The following is a 21129-nucleotide window of genomic DNA, read 5'->3' as shown; positions in this document are numbered from 1 at the left end:
CAGCAGGGGGTTTTCTAGAACCTTCTCTCCCGCCTGCCCTTCACCACTTCCCATCAAGTTTAAAGTCAGTGGAAGAGTTCGATCATAGCTCTGTGTGACTTGGGGCAAGTCACCTTCCCTGGGCGGGCCGGCCTGCCTTTGCTACTCAGCTTTGCCTCTTGGGCCCCTCTCCTGCAGGAGCATGGCTACAGGTTCTGGGCTGTCGGACTCAGTGGGCCTGGCTGTGCTTGGGGTGAGCCCAGGGCTGCCTTGTCCCCCTGAGCGGGAAGAACAATCACTTCTCCAAGGAGAGATTCATTTCGGGAAGTCTCCGAGCATTCAGGGGCCTGGTCATCATTAGAGGGTGAAGCAGGAGAGACGGGCTTAGTGCTGGCCCTCTCCCTGGCAGCTGGAGTGTGCCTGCAGGCTGCGCCCAGCCTAGATGGGGGGGTCATTTGTCTACACACACACACACACACTACACACACACACACAGACACACACCCGTGGGGACCCAAAGGAGCTCTGGGAGTGTGACACGCTAAGAAGTCATGCTGGGGAAGCACGCAGGGGTCTGGAAGTGGGGAGGGGGCTTTGTAACAGCCGGTGTCTGCTTGGGAGTATGGTCTGGGCAGTGGGGGCCCCGGAGGAAGGGCAGAGACTTTGCTCGCCACGTCCCCCCATCCCATTCCTTCTTGGACAGCCTGCTGCTCTGACAGTATAGATGTTAGAGGCACTTGTGGATTGACTCTTGGGAGCGGGGCAAGTGGAGGGTAGGAGGGGAGATGGCAGGTGCCAGAAGTGAGGTGGGGAGGAGCTGGGTGGAGGAAAAAGCCTGGCCAGGGATTACACTAGAGAGTCGGAGTAGTGGACCACAGAGTTGTAGTCAGGGGGTGGGCTGTGGCACTCAAGGCCCGGATCCAGCGGCAGGAGGACAGAGTCCTCCAGGGCGAAGGCCAGAGGGTCATCCTCATCCAGCTGGTCGGGTGGCTGCGGCTTCAAAGCCTCCTTCTCCTCGGACAGCAGCACAGACTCCTTGCTTCTGCTGGTTGCTCTCAGGCTGGTGAAAGAGCAGAAGGTGGTTTAGTCCAGAGTGGGAGGCGCTGTCTTATTTGTGGATGAGATGTGAAGATGTGGAGGGACCCAGCCATGAACACTGAAATCCTGCCCACATGAGGAGATGCTGGAGGACTAAACATTCTTCCTGACAGCAGGCTAGCTGGGGAGTCCCAGCCCTGATACAGGGAACTGCTGGGGGTGATTTACAGAGGAGCACTGGCCTGTGTTCCCAGGAGATCCTGTTGTGTCTAATTCTCCATGGCCCCATTTACGGTTTTCTTGGCAGAGATACTAGTTTGTCATTCCCTTCTCTAGTTCATTTAACAGATGAGGAAACTGAGGCCAACAGGGTGAATTGACCTGCCCAGGCTCTCACAGCTAGGAAGTGTCTGAGGCTGATTTGAACACAAGCCTTCCTGACTCCTGTAGCACCACCTAGCTTCCTTAACTAGATATTGTTGGTGAGAATTTCTCCACCATGGTCCCCCCCCAAAACTTTGCCAGCCCTCCTTCTGAGAGGCAGCTGGGGTTTGATAGAGTGGCACATTCAGAGCAGACTTTGTTTGGAGTCCTACTTTAGCAACTTCTCGGCTGTGTGTTCCTAGGCAAGTCCCCTACTGTTCCTTGATTCCTGCTGACCTTGATTTCCTCTTCTTAAAATGGGGCAAGTCCTCAGCACTGTCAGAAGTAGCTTAATTGTCCTAATGCCTGAGAAAGGCTTACAGTGCAAGAGCAGAGAAGACACCAGGCCTGGCACTCTAACCACTGTGCTACCTAGCTGCCCCTCCATCAATTTCTTAAGTCTGGATGAATAGCAAAGCAATCGAGGAAGCCCTGATTGGCAGCATCTGCTTACACTGAAAATCTGATGCCTGGCACCCTCATTTTGGCAGGGAACAAAGCTAAGACACGGGTTCTAATGGTGGCCATGGGGCATTGGCCAGCAGGTGGGAAGTGAGTTTTTCCTGCTCCTCGTATCCAGGCCCAGGCTGTCCCTGGAACCTTTGGATTCAATTCCTGTTTCCTCCTGGGTGGCATGAAGTCACACAGATGGGCAACCCAGTCCCTAAGGGCCCTTCTAGCTGGGACACCTAAATGCAACATCCAGTTTCTGCTGACTGCCCTTGGAAGCCAATCCCACTTAATAATCCCACTTTTAAGCCCTTAGCAACAACTCTAAGACGAAGGGCAAGAGCTAAGCAAATGGAGCTAAGTGACTTGCCCAGAGTTATGCAGCTAAGAAGCTTCTGAGACTAGATTTGAATCTAGGACCTCCCATTTCTAGGCCTGCCTCTTGAGCTACTGCGCCACCTAGCTGTCTCTTAAAGCAGCAGAGGGCTTCTTCCTGCCTCAGTATCCCTAGGTGGCTTGGAAGGGAGATGAGCAAGTGGGGTTGATTGGGAGTGGGCACTGAGCAGGGGCAGTTACCCAGGGAGTCTGGGAGAGCATGTGCTCCCTCTGGGGCCCTCCATCTTCCCTCTGTGCCCTATCCATAGGAGGGCCATTCTCTCTGAGGAAACAGGTGCCTCCTCCCTCCTTTTATCTCAGACGCCAAGTCTGGTATCTGGCCAAGGGCAGGGAGGGGCAGGGCACACACACAGAGCCTTTGGGCCTCTGGGCCTTTCATGGATATTTCGGGAGTTCTTTTGCAGAATCCCCCGGATCAGGGCATCTCTCACTCGTTTTCTTCTCCACTCAGCTTGGGGAAACCCCGCTGATTCTGTCTTCCTGCTGTAACTTCCTTCCTGGTTTCTTGATTCAGCTCTGGTCAAGTAGAAGCCCAACCCCCCTGCATTGGGCAGAGACCCCGGAAGGGGGTCAAAAGCCCGTTTGGTCCAGATCTAGGATTTCACCGCCTTAGCTGTCCGATTTGCCCAGGATCATACAGCTGCCGTGTGTCAAAGGGCCAACTTGAACCTCGGAGGGTCCAATTTCCTTTTTCATTCTCCTCTGATGCCTACAGTGATCCCCTCTCTGCGCCTCCTTCTGCCACCACATCATCCCAAATCATGACCATCCTTTCCTTTGCCCTTATAGCCCCTTCTCTTCTGTCTTACAATCCGTACTGTGTATTGGTCCCAAAGCAAAGAGCTGTAAGGGCTAGGCAACTGGGGTTAAGTGACACGTCCAGAGTCACCCAGGTAAGGAGTGGCTGAGATCACATTTGAACCCAGGACCTCTTGTGTCCAGGCCTGGCTCTCTAGCCACTGAGCCACCTTGCTGTCCCTGAGACCATATTTTCTTACCGAAATAGAGATTCCTTTCACCATGCATTGTGACAAGTAGACTTTCTTCTCTTGAACTTAGGACAAGGATCTTTTAAGATTCTCTACATCTGAATTCGAATTCTACACTCCCAAAGCATGGAACAGTCAGACAGATGAGTCACAGAGTTGGAAACCACATGAGAACAGACTCCTTCCCCTCTGGGCCTATAAGTCAATGTGGCTTTGGCATCGTGGGTACTCTGGGGATGGGCTGAGATGCCCAGAGCTTGGAAACCAGACAAACTGGCACTAGAGAGAGCAACCCGAGTCCCTGGTTCCAGTTTTCATGTCCTTTCTCCCTCTAGTCCCAGGCTCAAATCCAGCTCCTTGATATTCTCTCTCAGTAAAAAGCTCAAGTCTGGAATGCCCTGTGCCCTCCTGAATGGTTCTTATGGAGGGTGTCATGGCAGCAGTATTGACATTCAGAGACTCGTAGGGTTACCAATTCTTTCCTTTGATGGGGCAGGGTGAGACCATCTGGGTCTAGGAGAGGGGTATTCTCAACAAGGGCACCATTTAGCTCCTCAGGGCCGGTAGGTGACTGTAGGCTCTGGCAGAGGGTTAGTCTTAGAAAACTCCCAAGGGATTTGGGGTTACATGGAGAGCCAGCCAGAGAAGGGTAGACTTCCAAAGCCATGTTCCAGAGAGGAGGTACTTCCTGGCGGGGAGGGGCTCTCCTGGAGGGGCGGGGGGAGGTACTCAAAGGTGGGGGTCAAGCTTTGGCCACTGGTGGGGAAGGAAAAAATTGGCTGGTAAACCACAGTGGAACAGTCTTCCCAATCTGCAGATCATGGAGGAACTCGTGATAGAGGGCTGAGGGTGGTGGGAAAAGGACTACTCCAAGAAGATGAATCTTGGTCAAGCAGACACCCCATGAAAGGAATGAAGCTTGTTATACTCCCTTCCCCATCGCCCACCCCATCTAATGTGAAATATCTCTTTGGACGGTCAGTCAGAGTCAGAGAGGGGCTCAGAGGTCATTGGGTCAGAGCTTTAGTGAAAGATGGAGCACTGACTCAATGGGAGAAGATGAGTTCTCTTTTAGACAGGTGGAGTTTAAGATACCTATGGACATTCGGGTGGAAACAGCAAGTAAGTGGCTGGTGCCAGAGGACCCAGGTTCGAGAGAAATACCAGAGCTGGATTGATAGACCTGGGAATCATCTCGGGAGGCAGGATAATTGAATCCATGGGGCCTGATGAGGCCACCGAGCCAGAGTACATAAAGGGAAGGACACTTGGGCTTGATGGGAGGGGATGGGAGGAATTAATGACGATTCTCAGTCTCTCAATTCTCCAGGACCCATTGCACCTGGCTGCCCTTCTCTATGGCCATAGGCCCCAGGCTGAGTTAGCCAAGAAGGCATGTGTCTCCTCCAGCCGCCCTGGACCCCTTGTACTCACGCTAATGCCATGAGTCCATATGGCCAGGATCGAGTCTCCAGGCGCTTCACTGGGGGCAGCTCCATCCGGATCTCTGCCTTGTTGTCCTGGAAAGAAGAAGGGCCAGGGGTCAGCAGCAGACTACTAATTGAAGCATAATTCTTACGTTCAAGGCTTTACAATGATAAAGGTCTTAATTCACATTCTCCTTGGATGCCCACCAAGGCCTTGTGAGGCAGGTAAAGCAATAGAACTGTTCCCATGCTAAAGATGAGGAAACAAGCGGCTATCTGCCAGGTGTCCTTGCTATATCATGCTCCCTCCTTCTTGAGGACCCACTGGCCAGGAAGTAGGCCACAGAAACCAATGCCCATGTGGCCTTGGCATCCAGAAAAAGGTCATAGCTAGCTGTGAGACCTTTGGAAAATTGTTTGACCTCTCTGGACCCACTTCCTTGTTTGCCACTGGGACAGAGGGGGTAGACAACAAAGAAATGACTCAGTTTTATTCTGCTCCCTCCTACACATACTGGTACTGTATAAATTACCACCCACCTGGCATGCCAGTAAGAGGGCGATAAGCTAAGTTAAGAGATGCTTAAACTGAGCTCTGACTTGGTTTGGCCTCTGTCCTGGAGAGGCGGGTAGAATACAATGGCTATTTAGAATCAGAAATCTTGGGTTGGAATCTCTGTCCTAACTAGAACTTTGTGAACCACAGCTTTCTCATCTGTTAAATTGATCAAGACATTGTTTTGAGCTGGGCTGGAGGTGTTGGTGTTGGTGTGGGGTTTGGGAAGACTTCACAGAAGAGGGAAACTCTGCGGTAGTCTTTGTAGGAGAATTGAGAGCCCTTTAACTCCAAATCCAGAATTACCGAGATCTGGTCCAACTCCCTTCTTTTAAAGAGAAGGAAAATTAACATTGGTCCAAGATCCCTCCATTGCTATTTATCAGAGCCAGAAGTGGCAGCCAAGTCTTCTTCTGACAAGAGAATTCATGTTTTTTCTCCCATAGCACAGGTGGATCTGGGCAATGGAAAGGAAGGGAAGATTCTCTTCCAGGCATGGGGTACAAATGTCTGAAGGTCAGAGAAGACAGAATGAGATGGAGCAGGGTGAGGCAGTGTCCAGTCCAGTATGGGTCATGTTTCCTGATCTCATGGAATTTTGATTCGGATTCTCTCCAATCCCATTACCATTCTCCCTTTCTTTCCACCTACTTTATTCTATGTTTAGACTTACTGAATAGCTATGGAGTGAACCTACATGTCTATGGAGCTGAAGTCATTATTGGTGAGTATGTTGGGGCAGGAGGGGTACAGGGTCGACATCCTTGGCCCACGGGAGGAGACTTGGATTTCTCTCTTCAGCTGAGTCCATGACCCACTTAAGTCAACAAGATGTCAAGTCAATGAGCATTTAATAAATGCCTACTATGTGCCAGGTGCTATGTTAACCCCTGAGGATGCAAAGAAAGGTAAAGACAATCCTTGTTCTTGAGGAGCCTGCAGTCCAACGGGGGAGGCAACATGCAAAATCTATGTGAGAACAAGACACCTGTCAAGATCAACTGGACACAACAAATGGGAAGACCGAGATCCATCTGCCATCAGAAGACCCTGGGGGTATTTAGTGGTTGTAATCTGGACACATTCTTTGGGCATTTGTGAGCTGCCATGAACAGCTAGATGAAGAAGGCCCAAGGAAGGGTGGCCTGTGTCCCTTCATGGTGCCCCATGCACTCCGGAAACTTGACCTTCTTATCGGATTTTGAGTGGGAAGTCATCTGGAAGCCTGTATGATAAGGGCGATTATCAAGCCTGACCTGACCTATTGGTATGATCAGCCCCAGTTGGGCACACTGTACATTGACCCTGACATAGTGATGCCATAAGGTCCTCTTTGAGAACAAAGGACAACAACCAGCTGACAAGCTGATAGCACCATTGTCACCTCAGGAGGGTGGCAGGATATTGGGGTGCTTCATTTTTTTATTTGATTTATTTGTTTGAAAAATTTTATTTAATTAATTTAGAATACTTTTCCATGGTTACATGATTCATGCTCTTTCCCTCCCCTCCACTCCTGTAGCCAATGAGCAATTGCACTGGGTTTTCCATGTGTCACTGATCAAGACCTATTTCCATATTATTGATATTTGCACTAGACTGATCCCCAGTCATATCCCGTATGGGGGTGTTTCAGCCTGGATCCATGATCTGGCCATACGCTGAGCCAGAAGGGCCACAGCATGTTAAGACTGGAAGGGATAGTCCTTGAAGAACTACTTAGGTCAGTATTCTTATTTTATAAATAGGGAAACTGAGGCCTAGAAAGGGAAAAATTATTTCTAGTTCAGCTAGTGAATATTTTCTGAGCTAATAGTCAAACCAAGGTCTTCTGACATTCAAATCCAGTGATCTCGTCCCTCCATCCTTCTGTGTGGTACCACAAAATGGAGACTGCTTTTTCTGGAAGGCAGGTTCAAATCTCAGCTGTGCTGCTTACTACTGGTGTGAGCTTTGTCAACTACTTCATCTCCCTCAGACTCAGCTTCCTCGTCTATAGAATGAAGGGGCCAGTCTAGATCAGGAATTCTAAGATGCCATATTGGGCAAATTTGAAGTACCCCCATTATTTAGAGACCCATCCAAGACGGATGTGCTCGGACAACAGCAATTCCTCCGTTTTGTTTTGAAACAAAGTGTGTTGTTCCAAGTTCACTTTCTTTCTTCAAAACCAGAGCTGTCGTGGAAAACTCAAAGCGGGCGGTCACCCATTCTGAAGGTAGCCTATTGCTTAGGGAAGCCTCATCGCTTTTGAGCTAAATGCTCTCAGTGTGCCAATCCGACACAAAGATTTGAACTCTCCCCTGAAGCATCATTACCCTTGCTGAGAGAGGGAACACAAAGAGCCTTGGGCTTAGAGGTAGAAGCTACGCCACCACATTGCGTCTTGGCCCTGAGCCTCACTATCTACGTGACCCTGTGTAAGTCACTTCCCCTTGGGGCCTCACTGTCCACAGCTATAAGATGGACTGGATGCTCAAGAAAAATGTTGAGGGTGGGCACTGAGCCAGGATGAATTTCAGAATTGGAAGTCTGGAGTGGAAACCAATGTGTGTGAGCTGATTAGAACTCCCGGGAAGGAAACTGATGTTCTGTTTTCAAAAGGAAGCTTCAAAGAAGGAAGGTGCATGTTTGGTTCATTGGCTTTTAATCACTTTCATCCAGGAGGGAACCCCTACCAGGAGATGATGAGGGTGAGCTGTGGAACACACAGGCCCTTACTGTGTGCCTGCCCATGAGGGAGCCAACAGTGGTCTGGGCTGACCACCTTTCCATTGGAAACTTTTTGAGATTTGATATGCTTTAGAGTGAGCCTGGAACCTAGAGGCTATCGAGTCTAGCCCCTATAATTAGATCAGTGTATGGAGCTCCCAGTGAGAAAAGGCCCTCTACCAACACAAATAGGTACGTGCCTGACAACTAATGGTCTAACATAGTCCAGAGCCCTCTTTTTGCAGAGGAGGAGATCAAGTCTGAGACACATACAACCAGCAGTAGTGCCAGAATCTGAACCCAGTTCACAATAATGTGTGTATATAGGGAGATGTTCTCTTTGTAGTAGTGAGGCCGTCTCTGTGTATCCCTTTAATCTGTAGGGGATAGTATCCAAGATCTACTGCAGATGGTTTGGCTGAAACCACAGACATAATGACCCCAGGTATGCGTCCCCTCTCTCCCCACTCCTGCCCCTTGTCTGGGGCATTCCAAGGCCTCCCCAGCCCCTTCCCCCCAAACCCTCAAAAAAGTTGAAGTGGAAGCCGAAGAGCCTGGAGCTGATGGTAGACCGCTGCTGCGGTGGACTTCCAGCACTTCACAGGCGTACCTCTAGTACCTTGGATTGACCGTGGATAACAGAAACTATGGAATAGGGGGTCCTATATGTGTGGTGCATATCCTCTTATTTTGTATAGTCAGGCCAGATGTCTGTATGGGTATATATGTGTATACGTGGGCATAGGTACCTATGTGCCGGCACATATCATACTGCTTATTCTCTGTGAAGGATTAAATGGCATCAGGCCTAGAGTCAGGAAGACCCAAGTTCAAATCCAGCCTTGAACCCTGACTAGCATATTTGATCCCAGGTAAATCACTTAACCTTCCATTTCCTTAACTGTAAAATGAGGATCATATGAAAACCTATTTGTAAAGGGCCTGCCCTATAGAAATGCCAGGTTTGTTACTGATTAGTCCCAGCCTTCCTATTCTCCCCCGTTCCTGTTCCCTCTTGTGGCCCTCCCGAGACCCTGGAACTCAAGTTCTTTCCTTTTGCAAAGTCTTGGGAATTCTTGCGCCTTGTGTCATTGCATGACCTCAAGAGAGGAGGAAAGACTTACCTCGGGCCTCATCTTTTTGGGTTCCACAGAGCCCTCGCTGGAAGTCTTGGTGCTCAGGGGAGGCATCTGGAGCCCGTTGATGCTGTGGGAGGGAGGGAGAAGTCAGCAGGTTTGTCATGTCACCAGAAGTCCCTGATCAGGTCCACAGTGACACGGCTAACAGTCAACCCTCAGGTTCTGGCCTTCTCAGTCTCCTCCCGGAGTCTGATGATGCTCCAGATCCGTGCCTCGGGACTTCTGCCAATGCTCTGGTGGGACTCCCAGTGTCTGAAGCATGGAATGGGAGTGGAAGGCAAGACACGGCCCTCCAACTCTCATGGTGGCTGCTCCACCTGCTCCTGCTTCATTGAAGACCTCCAAGGAAGGGAACTTAGCACTTCATTCCACTTGGGAACAGCCTGAACCAGTACGGCATTTTCCTTGACATTGAGTCTAAAGTGACCTTGGAGCCTCCTGCCTCTTGCTCCTGGGATTTGGATGGATGAAGCTCTGCTCATCCCTCCTCCCCAGGGCAGTCCTTCAAATATTTGAACCCTCCTGTGTCTTCTCTTGTCCAGGCTCAACATTCCTGGTTCCTTCAACCAGTCCTCATATGGTGCAGATTCAAGGCCCTTTGCTTTCCTAACTCTCTCTTTGGATGCTTTCCGGCTTCAGACAAGTCTGAGCCATGTCTACACCTTCTGTCTTAGAACTGATGCTAAGTATCCATTCCAAGGCAGAAGAGTGGTAAGGACTAGGCAACTGTAGTCAAGTGACTTGCCCAGGGTCACCCAGCTAGGATGTGTCTGAGGTCAGATTGGAATCCAGGACTTCCCATCCCCAGGCTGCCCTAAGGTCAGATTGGAATCCAGGACTTCCCATCCCCAGGCTGCCCTAGGGCATGGATTTTTTAAAAGGAAACTCTTACCTTCTACCTTAGAATTAATACTAACTACTGGTTCTTGAAGGCAGAAGAGCAGTAAGGGCTAGGCAATGGGGGTGAAGTGACTTGTCAGAGGCCAGACTGGAACCCAGGACCTGGGTCTCCAGGCCTGGCTCTCTAGCCACTGAGCCACCCAACTCCCCTCCCCCCTTTTCCTTCTTGAAGGCGATGCCTGAAATTGAACACGAGACTCCAGGTGGAGTCTGACTAGGACAGAGGACAGCAGAGTCATCAGTGTGCTGATGATGCCAAGAGAAGGTGGCAACCAGAGGCCATACTTTGGAGAAGCTATGGGGTACAGCCAAGGGAACACTGCTGGGCCCTGACAAGTTAGGTTGTGACCTCTCCTATGGCCACAGCTGAGATTGTTGTCATATCTTCCAAAAGGCTTTTACCAGCTTTGTATAAGCACCTACTATGTGCTAAAAAGACACAATGCCGAGCTGCTTTTTAGCCCATCTGTCGACAGTTTCCCTTGATCAAATTGGCCCATTTGGTTCATAGGTGGCAACGTGTGCTTGGCATTCAATCTTTGTGTCTGGAATGGACTCCATCCAGCTCCTACCCTCTGTAGAGAGGTCACGAGAGGGCGGGATGAGAAAAGGAGGAGGAGAGTAGTCTCCTTTGGGTGGTTAGGTAGTAGAATATGTGAAGGGATAAGTTAAGATAAAGATGGAAAGCTTTTGGAGGCCTCGACTGCCAGGATCAAAAGTCATTTTTCCCACTGGGAAGTAGGGAGCTACTGCAGGCTTCTGGGAAGAGTGTGACTGCATATGATTAGGAATGTTACTGAGGTGGTGGTATGAAAGGCAGGCCTGGAGATGAGAGCCCAGAAGTGGGGAACATCTGGACTCTGTAACAATTTGGCTGGGAGATGCTGAGGGCCTGAATTAGGGTGAGGGCCCATTCATGGGGAGAAAAGGTCTGCCTGCAGGAGAGAAGCTACAGTTAGGAAGGACTAGGATTTGGCAAGGGCCTGGCCCTCCCCTCTCCCTCACCTAGCCTAGCCAAGATCTGACTCAGCCTTCGTGAGTGTCGGTAACTAGGCAGACGATGACACAAACAGGGGAGGGAGGAAGGAGGCTGGGGGAAGATGACGAGGCCTGTTCCGGACGTGTCGGGGGGATGGCCAGCTGCTGGGGCAATGGGGAGAAGCGGGGAGGAGAGGCCCAGCCCGGACAGAAGAGAGAAGAGGCTCCGCAGAGAGGAGGGGGGCGACCCCAGCCTTCTTGCTCTTGGGCCCATCTCTTCGCCGTGCCCCAAGAGGCCTGCTTTCCTCAGAAGACGGCCAGCTGCACCGTCCCCGAATGGGGCATCGATCCCTTCTCTGAGAGGGAACTGCAAACTCAGTGACTCCTCCCAGGCAGGAAGCCCTCCAGTGACGCTCCCCAGAGAGGCTCGTTTTGCTCTGGGCTTCTTGGAGTTGTTGTTCTCTCCTCATCCCTCTTCTAGATGGCCGCCCTACACGATGAACACACATTCTGGAGTGGTTGCCCTTTCCCTTCTCCAGCCATCTGACAGATGAGGAAACTAGGTGAAGTGACTCCTCCAGGGTCACATGGCTAGGACATGTCTAAGGACAGATTTGGTGACCCTGTTTGGGGTTTTCTTAGGAGATACTGGAGTGGTCTGCCATTTCTTTTTCTAGCTCAATTGCCAGATGAAGAAATGACTGGCCCAGGGTCACACAGCTAGTAAGTGTCTGGAGTCAGATTTGGACTTAGGAAGAAAGGTCTTCCTGGCTTCCGGCCTGACACTATGCACTGTAGTGCCACCTGGCTGCCCAAACTCAGGGGATATGGGGTTAAATCCTTCTTTGGATGGTTACTTCCTGTGTGAGACCTTAACTTCCCTGGATCTCACTCAGCTTCCTCTAGAAAACGGGAGAGCTGAACTTGGCAGTCCCTAAGGCCCTTCCAGCTCTAAGTCCCTGGTCTCATGGTGCTTAGAAAGGTCGACTACCCTGGTATCCCCTTCCTGCTCCTCACCGGGCAGAGAACTTGCTGAGTTAAAGTGGAAGAAGCCTTATCTCTGTCACTACCTTCCCTCCCAACAACTCAGCTTCCTCTCGGGTAAAATGAGGGCATGAACCCTGGCAAATTCCAAGTTGTTGGGGCATGAAACATGTGAGCCAGAAGGGACCAAAGGAGGTTTCCAGATCAAGGCCCAGCTCCTTACTTTACAGATGGAGAAACTGAGGCGAAGATCCTGTCTCCCAGAATGCCGCACAAAGCGGTTATGCACGGAATCACTGGTCTAACCTATGTCAGACTGTTTAATGGGCAGAGCGAGGGAGGGAGGGAGAATCTGAATCACCAAATGCCAGGAAAAGATATCAAAAATTGTTTCTATGCACAACTGAAAAAAATGGGGGCAGCTGGGTGGATGGAGAGCCAGGCCTGGAGGCAGGAGGTCCTGGGTTCCAGTGTGGCCTCAGCCATTTCCCAGCTGTGACCGTGGACAAGCCACTTGACCCCCATTGCCTCAGCCTCACCGCTCTTCTGCCTTGGAACCAGTCCACAGTGTTGAGTCTAAGAGGGATGATGGGAAGGGATTAAAATGCATTCTTAAAGAGGCTCTGCTTTCCTCACCTGTCCTCCTTGGTGTTCGGGAACTTAGGCCCATTGCTCAGATTCTCATCCATGGGGCTGGCCTCGAAGTCCAGCTCTTTGTCCATCACGTTGAGGGGGATGTAGTCTTTGCCTTCCTGCATGGGCAAAAGCGCCAGGGCTTGAACTGGGTTCTCTGTGGCCCACTTCTTGCCCTGGGCCACACAGTGAGAAGCCCCAGGCCTGAATGGGGTTCTTCAGCATCTCCCACCGATGAGAGGTTGGGGGCTCCCAGACTGAGTGGCCTGGGACGGATCCAAGCGAAGCCTAGAGCTTGGATCCTGGGCCCAGTCTCTCTGTCCCTGGGTCAGTCTGCTGCTTCTCCCTGTAACTCCTGGGAAGTTGATGGCGTAAGAACGATTACCCCCATTTTATGGATGAGAAAACTGAGGCTCAGAGCCAGTATGTGGAGGGAGGAGAGAGGGTGATACAGGTTTTCCCCTTTGTGAATGGGCTGGGGCTTCCAGTAGAAGAGATCCTGGGGCAAGGTAAGGGGAAGGTGGGGTGCTGGGTGCCCAGCTGCTAAGCCCTGCGGCATGTGAATGAGCCCCATTCATGGCTTCTGGGCTCCAGTGAGCTTCTCGCTATCTAAAGCATTAACCGCTCCGCTCCCTCCCAGCTGGTCACAATGGCCTGTATTGTACCTGTCCCAGAATTCAGCACCTATCGGGGCTGGAACTGAGTGGGATGGGAATCTCGTGGGACGGGGCGACTGGCCTCTGGCTGGAGGGTGTCTGTGGAGGGGCCCGCCGGTCGGCTTCATCTTCCTCCCTGGGTGCCCGAGCCACTCCCATCATCCCTGGAGGGGCCCCGGCCTACTCTCCAGCAAGCCCCACCTCTCCCCTCCAGCGGGCTTCTCCTGCTGTCTTGAGCTCGGGGCATGGAAAGGGAGCCAGCCGGGGCCACAGCTCAGCCCTGAGAAGGAGACTGAGGCCCTTGTCTCGCATGCTGTGGCAACATGGTGGGACCACAGGAGGCCTAACTCAGTGGCTTTGGCTTGGGCAGCACAGGCCTGGTGATGCCAGCTCCCGCCACGCGGTGCCACGCCACGCCACGGGGAGCCAATTAAAGAGCCGCTCGGAGCCCCACATAATGGGCCATTGTTCCGGGCTCCCCAGTTAGCCTCCAGTGGGTTTTGTCTGGCCCTGGGTCAAGTGGCTCCTTACCTGCTGAACGCTGGCCTGCAGGAGGTCCCCGAGGCGCTCCACCAGCTCCGTGAAGGTGGGTCTCTCCGCACATTCGCCATTCCAGCAGTCGAGCATGGTCTCATAGCTGCAGGGTGGGGAGGGGCGCAGAACACCAAGATGGTCACCCCCAGACCTCCTGCCTTCCTATCACTGTCCCAGGGAGCTCAGTCACGGGCCAGGGTCCTTCAAGTCCCAGCTAAAAGCCCACCTCCAGCAGGAAGCCTTCCCCAGCCCCTCGCCATTCCAATGCCTTCTATTCTTCCCATACACAGTCATTTGCTTGCTGTCTCCCCTCACCCCCCACTACATTGTAGGTATTAGTCCTAAGGCAGAAGGGTCTGCAACGAGGCTGAAGTGACTTGTGCAGGGTCACGTACCTAGGGAGTGTCTTAGGCCACATTTGAACTCAGGCCCTCATATCTCCAGGCCTAGCTCTCTATCCACTGCATCACCTGGGTGACCCCCCTTAGTATCAGCTCCAAGGTAGAAGAGTGGTTAGAACTAGGCAATGGGGGTCAAGTGACTTGCCCAGGGTCACCCAGCTGGGAAGTGTCCAAGGCCACATCGGAACCCAGGACCTCCCGTCTCTAGGCCTGGCTCTCTATCCACTGAGCCACCCAGCTGCCCTCGCCCAGGTCTTTTTCCTTAAAAAGCCCTTCCCTTCCATCTTAGAGTCAATACTGTGTATTGGCACCAAGGTGGTCAGGGCTGGGCAATGGGGGGGTCAAGTGACTTGCCCAGGGTCGCACAGCTGGGAAGGGTCTGAGGCCAAGTTTGAACCCAGGACCTCCCATCTCCGGGCCTGGCCCTCAATCAGCTGCCCACTATGGACGGATTTCTGACTGATCCTTGGGATCCCCAGTTCAGTGCCCTTCCCAGTTGTGAAAGGGGAGCTGGGCCATGTGGTCTGGGCCTCTTCCCACTGTTCTCTTGCTTCCCATGTCAGAGGTGGGACTGCAAGTCCTCCAGAGGAGGCGCCCAATCTAGAAGAAGACTTGGCACAAGCACAGCAGCTGACAGGGCCAGAACCTGCTGAGAGCCTACGTGACTGGGGATTTGTCAGCTTGTCTCTGGGTCTCAGAGAGGAATATCGAGCCAAAGCCTCTTATCTGTCTCTCAGAGGAGGAGACAAAGGGCCCTTCCCAATCTGGCACTCAGCCTATTCCCAGGCAAAAGAAATCCAGTTTGAACCCCAAATGAGGCTGCAAAGAGTTAGATATGAGTGAAAATGCCTGAATGGGGGCATTCAGCTGGGTGGCTCAGTGGGTAGAGTGTCAGGCCTAGAGACTCGAGGTCCTGAGTTCCAATCTGGCCTCAGACACTTCCTAGCTGGGTGACCCTGGGCGAGTCACTTGACCCCCATTGCCCAGCCTTTACAAATTCTCTTCTGCCTTGGAACCACATTGACTATTAATTCTAAGACAGAAGAGAAGGGTTCAAAAGAAAGCTGCAGCTGCACAGCAAATCCTTGGGCACTGTTGGGGACTTCCCCAGATGGCAGAGCCTAGAGGAGAACTTACATTTCTGCTGTCGAATACTCGGGGGATTTCATCCGGCTGCCTTCCTTGAGCCGGAGGCAGAAGTCCTCATCTATCTGCACCCCTGGGTAGGGGGAAGCACCTGGGAGAGAGAAGACACATTAGCTTTCACGTGTTTCCCCACCAGAGGGGGACTCCCAAGGAAGGCTGGGAGAGCCCAGACAGGGCAGGTCTTAGAGACCCCAGTGGGCTGCTGATTGAAGGAGGGAACTTGGGCCCCAGTCTCTCTTTGCTTTTTTGCCACCCTTCCCTTCCATCTGTGTATTGCTTCCAAGGCAGAAGAGTGATTAGGGCCAGGCAATGGGAGGTAAGTGACTTGCCCAGGGTCACACAGCTAGAAGTCTCCAAGGCCAGATTAGAAAAATTATTTCTGAGTCTTGGTTTCTTTCTCTATAAAATGGAAGGGTTGACTTGGTCTCTGAGGCCCTTCTAGATGGCCTTGGAAAAGTCCGTTCTCAGACCTAAGTTTCCCCCTCTGTGAAAAGAGGGGGTTGGACGCAATGGCCTCTGAGCCTCTGTGTGACCTTGGACAAATCCCTTCCCCTCCCTGGGCCTCAGTTTCCCCCTCTTGGACTCAATGGCCTCTGAGCCCCCTTCTGGCTCGAACGCCCCATGGCTCTGGGACTCCCTCAGGCCCCAGCTCCCTTCCACCTGTTGCTTCTTTTCCTCAGCACCAGACAGGAGAGAGGCCTGGGGTCCAGACCACCCATGTGAAGGCACTGGGGCCATCATCCATCTCCTCACGGCTGCCTGGGGCCTGTGGAATTTGGCCTCCGCAGTCTCTCAGGCCTAATCTTTATCCCTTTGCTCCAGTTCTTTGGGCAAGCAGGGCCAGAGCTCATTCCTTGGGTGTTTGTGTGGAACACCAGCGAGGAGGCCGGGCAGCCAGCATGAGTGAGAGGAGCAGAGCCAGCTGGGCCGGCCCCGGGAGGCTGTGCCCCTTGGCCAAATGCCGCTGCCCTGAGCTCTGGCCTCCCCCTCCACCACTTGTTCCTAGTGGAATGCCTTCAGAAGAAAGCTGGCGGGTGGGGCGTGGGGGACAGGAGAGGGGGCCCTGCCTGCCGAGCCTCCATCGTTGTCCCGCAGGCCAGAGAGGATGCGCCTCAAGTGCTGCGAGGCCTGGTCCAGACAGGGAGAGAGGAAGTGATTACTGTCTGAGACTGAGCCTAAATCACAGGGTCAAGTTGGAAGGGACCTCAGGGTGCCATCGAGTCCAATCCCCTCAGGATAAAGAGGGGGCAGACTGAACCCCAGAGAGGGGAGAAAAGACTTGTCCAAGGTCATAGGGGAGGAACGTAGGCCTAGAGCTGGAAGGGACTTTAGAGGCCATTAAGTCCAGTCCTCACAGGTTACAGAGAGGGTAAACTGAGGCCCAGGGAGGAGTAAGGACCTAGACATAGAGCTGGGAGGCACCTTGGAGGCTACTGAGTCCAATCCAGAACTCAGGCAGGAAAAGACCTCAGAGGGCCAATCCCCTCAGGTTCTAGAAGAAACCGAGACTTGAGGAGGTAGAGTCATTTGCCTAGGATCACCCAGGTATTAAATATTGGGGGTGGGGGGAGGGCATTTGGGTGGCTCAGTAAATAGAAAGCTAGGCCTAGAGAAGGTAGTCCCTGGATTCAAATCCATTATCAGACCTAGCTGGGTGACCCTGGACAAGTCACCTCACCCCCATGGCTCAGCCCTTACTACTCTTCTGCCTTGGAACTGATACACAGTGCTGAGTCTAAGGTGGAAGGGATGAAATCGAAGTGAGGCTGCCCAGGGCAGGAGCAGAGCCGCGGCCCACAGAGGGCAGCAGCTGCCCTGGCCTGCATGTTGATTTCACTTCGGATGCCAGCCATGAGTTATTTGACTCGAGGCTAAATCGTGTGATTGGCTTTCCACAGAACCCTTTTCTTCTGTGTCTTCAATGCCCTTTATCTCAGGGACGAGACCCAGACACAAGCGGCCCTGGACTGGGGCCAAAGCATCCCCTGGAAGAAAGACAAACATTTCTCGGCGCTCTCAGCTCGCGGCGCTGGCCTTTGAATGCGTCCCCCTGGATACCCAGTGCCATCAATCTCTAATCCAACGTCTGGCGGCCCTTCCTGAAGCATTCCCGCCTGGGCGACGGCTCCAGGCCTTTGGGTCCCAAGCCCCAGCGCAGGGCTCTGGAAGCACCTGGATTTGTCTCCTCACCTACAGGCTTGAGTTCAGGCCTTCATTGCCTCTCGCCTAGAATACTCACTGGGTCTTCCCCTGCTCTGATCCGGCCTTCACTTAGCAGGCAAAGGGAAACTCGTAAAATGGACACCAAACCCTCTTCCACCATTAGCCAGAGAGCTCCCTCTTGGGCTTGGAACGTGAAATTGGATTAAAAGAAAAAAAAAGCTTTGGCCTGCCATTTAAGGCTCCCCGCACTGTGGCTCCCACCCACCTTTCCATCTTATTTCCGATTTCTTCTCCATCAAGGCAAAGTGGCCTAATAGTGGTTCTGGGTATCATAGTACCCGCAGGCAGCTAGGTGGTGCTATAGTGGACAGCGCATTGGGCCTAAAGTGGGGAAGCCCTGAATTCCTTCCTTCCTTCCTTCCTGTCTCAGCTAAGGAAGCCTGTCCTCATCCTCCTTAACTAGAGCCTTCACTCTGTTCACAATCTCCCTCTTATCCTGCCTGCGTCTTCTTGGTACCCAGTTGTTTGAGTTCCTTAAGTGTCTTTTGCCTTTTTGGAACATCAGTATTTAGTATAGTGCCTGACACACAGAGAGCCTAATAAATGGTTGTTGACCAATTCAAATGGATCAGCTTTTTTTAACCCCTTACTTTCAGTCTTAAAATCAATACTGTGTATCTGTCAGTTCCAAGGCAGAAGAGAGGTAAGGGCTAGGCAATGGGGGTAAGTTGACTTGTTCAGGATCACACAACCAGTAAGTGTCTGAGGCTGAATTTGAGCTCCATTCCTCCTAACTCAGGCCTAGTCCTCTTTCTATGCACTGGGCACTGAACTGCTTCCAAGAACCTCTCCTTCAGCCCCCTTCAGACATCTGGTATTGCCTGATTTCTTTTGGATTGGCAACAGCCCAAAGGCTTGGAGCAGTGGTACGGATGGGTCCTGTCTGGTCCATGGCATCAATGCTTGGGAGTGGCCAGGATGCTTACCCAGTGAGAAGATCTCCCACAGCAGAACTCCAAATGACCACACATCACTCTGGGTAGTGTAAATCTTATCAAAGATAGCTTCAGGGGCCATCCATTTGAGCGGGAGCCGGGCCTGGGAAACCAAGGTATAAGAGAGACACAGAGACAGAGAGAGAGAAGAGAGACAGAGACAAAGAGAGAGAGAAGAGGGACAGAGACAAAGAGAGAGAGAAGAGAGACAGAGTGAGAAGAGAGACAGACACAGAGACAGAGAGGGGGGAGAGATTGAGAGAGGGATGGGGAAGACAGAGAGACAGACAGAGAGAGAGAAGAGAGACAGAGACAAAGAGAGAGAGAGAAGAGGGACAGAGACAAAGAGAGAGAGAAGAGAGACAGAGTGAGAAGAGAGACAGACACAGAGACAGATGGGGGAGAGATTGAGGGAGGGATGGGGAAGACAGAGAGACAGACAGAGAGAGAGAAGAGAGACAGAGAGACAGAGACAAAGACAAAGAGAGAGAAGAGAGACAGAGACAAAGAGAGAGAAGAGAGACAGAGACAGAGAGAGACAGACAGACAGAGAGAGAAGAGAGACAGAGAGTGAGAAGAGAGACAGACACAGAGACAGAGAGGGGGGAGAGATTGAGAGAGATTGAGAGAGGGATGGGGAAGACAGAGAGACAGACAGAGAGAGAGAAGAGAGACAGAGAGACAGAGACAAAGACAAAGAGAGAGAGAAGAGAGACAGAGACAAAGAGAGAGAAGAGAGACAGAGACAGAGAGAGACAGACAGACAGAGAGAGAAGAGAGACAGAGAGTGAGAAGAGAGACAGACACAGAGACAGAGAGGGGGGAGAGATTGAGAGAGATTGAGAGAGGGATGGGGAAGACAGAGAGACAGACAGAGAGTGAGAAGAGAGACAGAGAGAGAGGGGGAGAGAGATTGAGAGAGGGATGGGGAAGACAGAGAGACAGAGACAGTGAGAAGGGAGAGAGAGACAGAGAGAGACAGTGAGAAGGGAGAGAGAGCATGTCATCAGAATGCTTCATGGGTTCCCAGGACTGCGGGGGCCACAGCTGGGGGGAAGCCAAGGGCTTCTGTGGGTTCTACTCACATCTCCTTTCCGGACATAGTCAGGGTCCTTGTAGATGTCTCTGGCTAGGCCGAAGTCACAGATCTTGACCACGTTGTTGTCGGTCAGGAGGATGTTTCGGGCAGCCAGATCCCGGTGGATGCACTGAAGAAGGGGAAGGGCAAGAGAAAGAGCCATGGGTCTGTCATACAGAGAAGAGAGGCAAACGCCAAGGAGACAGGCAAAGGGCAGGATCTATGACTCTGCCCAAGACAAAGCCAAAGGGATGGGAGGCCAAAGCCAAACGAAAAGCATGCTGGCTGGTCCTGCCTGAAACTGGGCACAGGAAGCAAAGCTATGGGGTGAACCTGAGCGTAGTGGTACCTCACTGGCTCCTGGTTCAATTATAGTGGCCAAGTGCCCGAAGGAACAAGAAACACTGGTAAAGAGGCACCCTGGAATGTTTAGGCATTAAGAGAGTCCCCACTCTTCACTTGCCTTTAGGGGACAGTCATCAGAATCATTCATGGACTCTCAGAATAAGCACCTACTATGTGCCAGGCTCTGTGGCTGACAGACAAGCACCTTTTAGCCAGGGGGATTCTCCAGCTAGCACGGAGGGAGGGAAGGAGGGAGCAGGAAGATGCAGGAGGCCACATGCTCACTTTTCGGGAGGCAAGGAACTCCATGCCCTTGGCCACTTGGTAGCTGTAGCAGATCAGGTCCTCCAGGGTCAGAGGTCGTTTGGACACATCTTCAGAGTCTAGGGGAGAGCAGAGGCCTAGTGAGAAGGGCAGTGGCTGCAAAGGGCACCTGAGTGAGCCAACCTCGCCAGCCACCTGGATGACTAGAAATAGGGATGGCTGGCTAGGAGAAAAGAGGAGGGCGAGGTGCACTGATCCTCCTGAGAGCTTCACTGAGCAAGGACAGACAGCAATGGCATTCTCTTCACTCCCACAGATGGCCACCTGGCATCCTTTGGATGATGGGAAACCCCATTGGAAACCAAGGGATGTACAAGCTGTGGGACATCCCTCCTGATAGCAGAATGCAAGACCATCGGGAAGGGGTGCGAATGAAGCAAAGGGCAGATATCTGAGTCCGCTTCCCAGGTAAGTAAATATTCTACTTTTAAAGAAGCCCCTCCCTTCCATCTTAGAATCAATACTGAGGATCAGTTCCAACGCAGAAGAGCAGTAAGGGCTAGGCAATGGAGTGACTTGCCCAGAATGACCCAGCTAGGAAGTGTCTGAGGCCAGATTTGAACCCAGGACCACCCATCTCCAGGCCTGGCTCTCCATCCACTGAGCCACCTAGCTGCCCCCCAAAAAGCAAGTTCAATGCTCCAATGCACCCCAGGAAATGAAGAGTAGGACAAAGCGGCCATTGGTCCCCTCTAGCCCCTTTCTGTCTTGGTAGAGATATCTGGTGATGGGAAAGGGCGATGCCACCTCAGCTAAATGTTGAACCCTTCTGTGATGACCAAAGAGCTGGACAGCAAAGCTGTTTGAATGGTTCCACTTGCAAGCCTGCCTGGATCACAGTGAAAGCGGAGGGAAGCGCTCATCTGACTACCTCGCTCTGGGA

The 21129-nt window shown here is 52.2% G+C and overlaps 1 protein-coding gene across 1 annotated transcript in view; it reads right to left on the bottom strand.

The window, feature by feature from the left end:
- Nucleotides 1-226: 226 nt before the first annotated feature.
- LOC100017469 (vascular endothelial growth factor receptor kdr-like) overlaps nucleotides 227-21129 on the bottom strand; it is a 154856-nt gene continuing 133953 nt past the window's right edge. Inside the window, exons 22-30 of the mRNA XM_007507110.3 lie at nucleotides 20208-20305; nucleotides 19585-19707; nucleotides 18491-18602; nucleotides 15333-15432; nucleotides 13792-13897; nucleotides 12608-12723; nucleotides 9095-9176; nucleotides 4710-4795; nucleotides 227-1039 (exon numbers count right to left, since the gene is read on the bottom strand). Coding sequence (XP_007507172.1) covers nucleotides 826-1039; nucleotides 4710-4795; nucleotides 9095-9176; nucleotides 12608-12723; nucleotides 13792-13897; nucleotides 15333-15432; nucleotides 18491-18602; nucleotides 19585-19707; nucleotides 20208-20305 — 1037 coding nt within the window. The 3' untranslated portion in view covers nucleotides 227-825. The remainder of the gene's footprint in view (nucleotides 1040-4709; nucleotides 4796-9094; nucleotides 9177-12607; nucleotides 12724-13791; nucleotides 13898-15332; nucleotides 15433-18490; nucleotides 18603-19584; nucleotides 19708-20207; nucleotides 20306-21129) is intronic.

Source organism: Monodelphis domestica, chromosome X (genome assembly GCF_027887165.1).
Source record: "Monodelphis domestica isolate mMonDom1 chromosome X, mMonDom1.pri, whole genome shotgun sequence".
NCBI classification, from domain to species: Eukaryota; Metazoa; Chordata; class Mammalia; order Didelphimorphia; family Didelphidae; genus Monodelphis; species Monodelphis domestica.
Note: the sequence above shows the minus strand (reverse complement) of the source record. Positions and strands in the feature narration are given on the sequence as shown.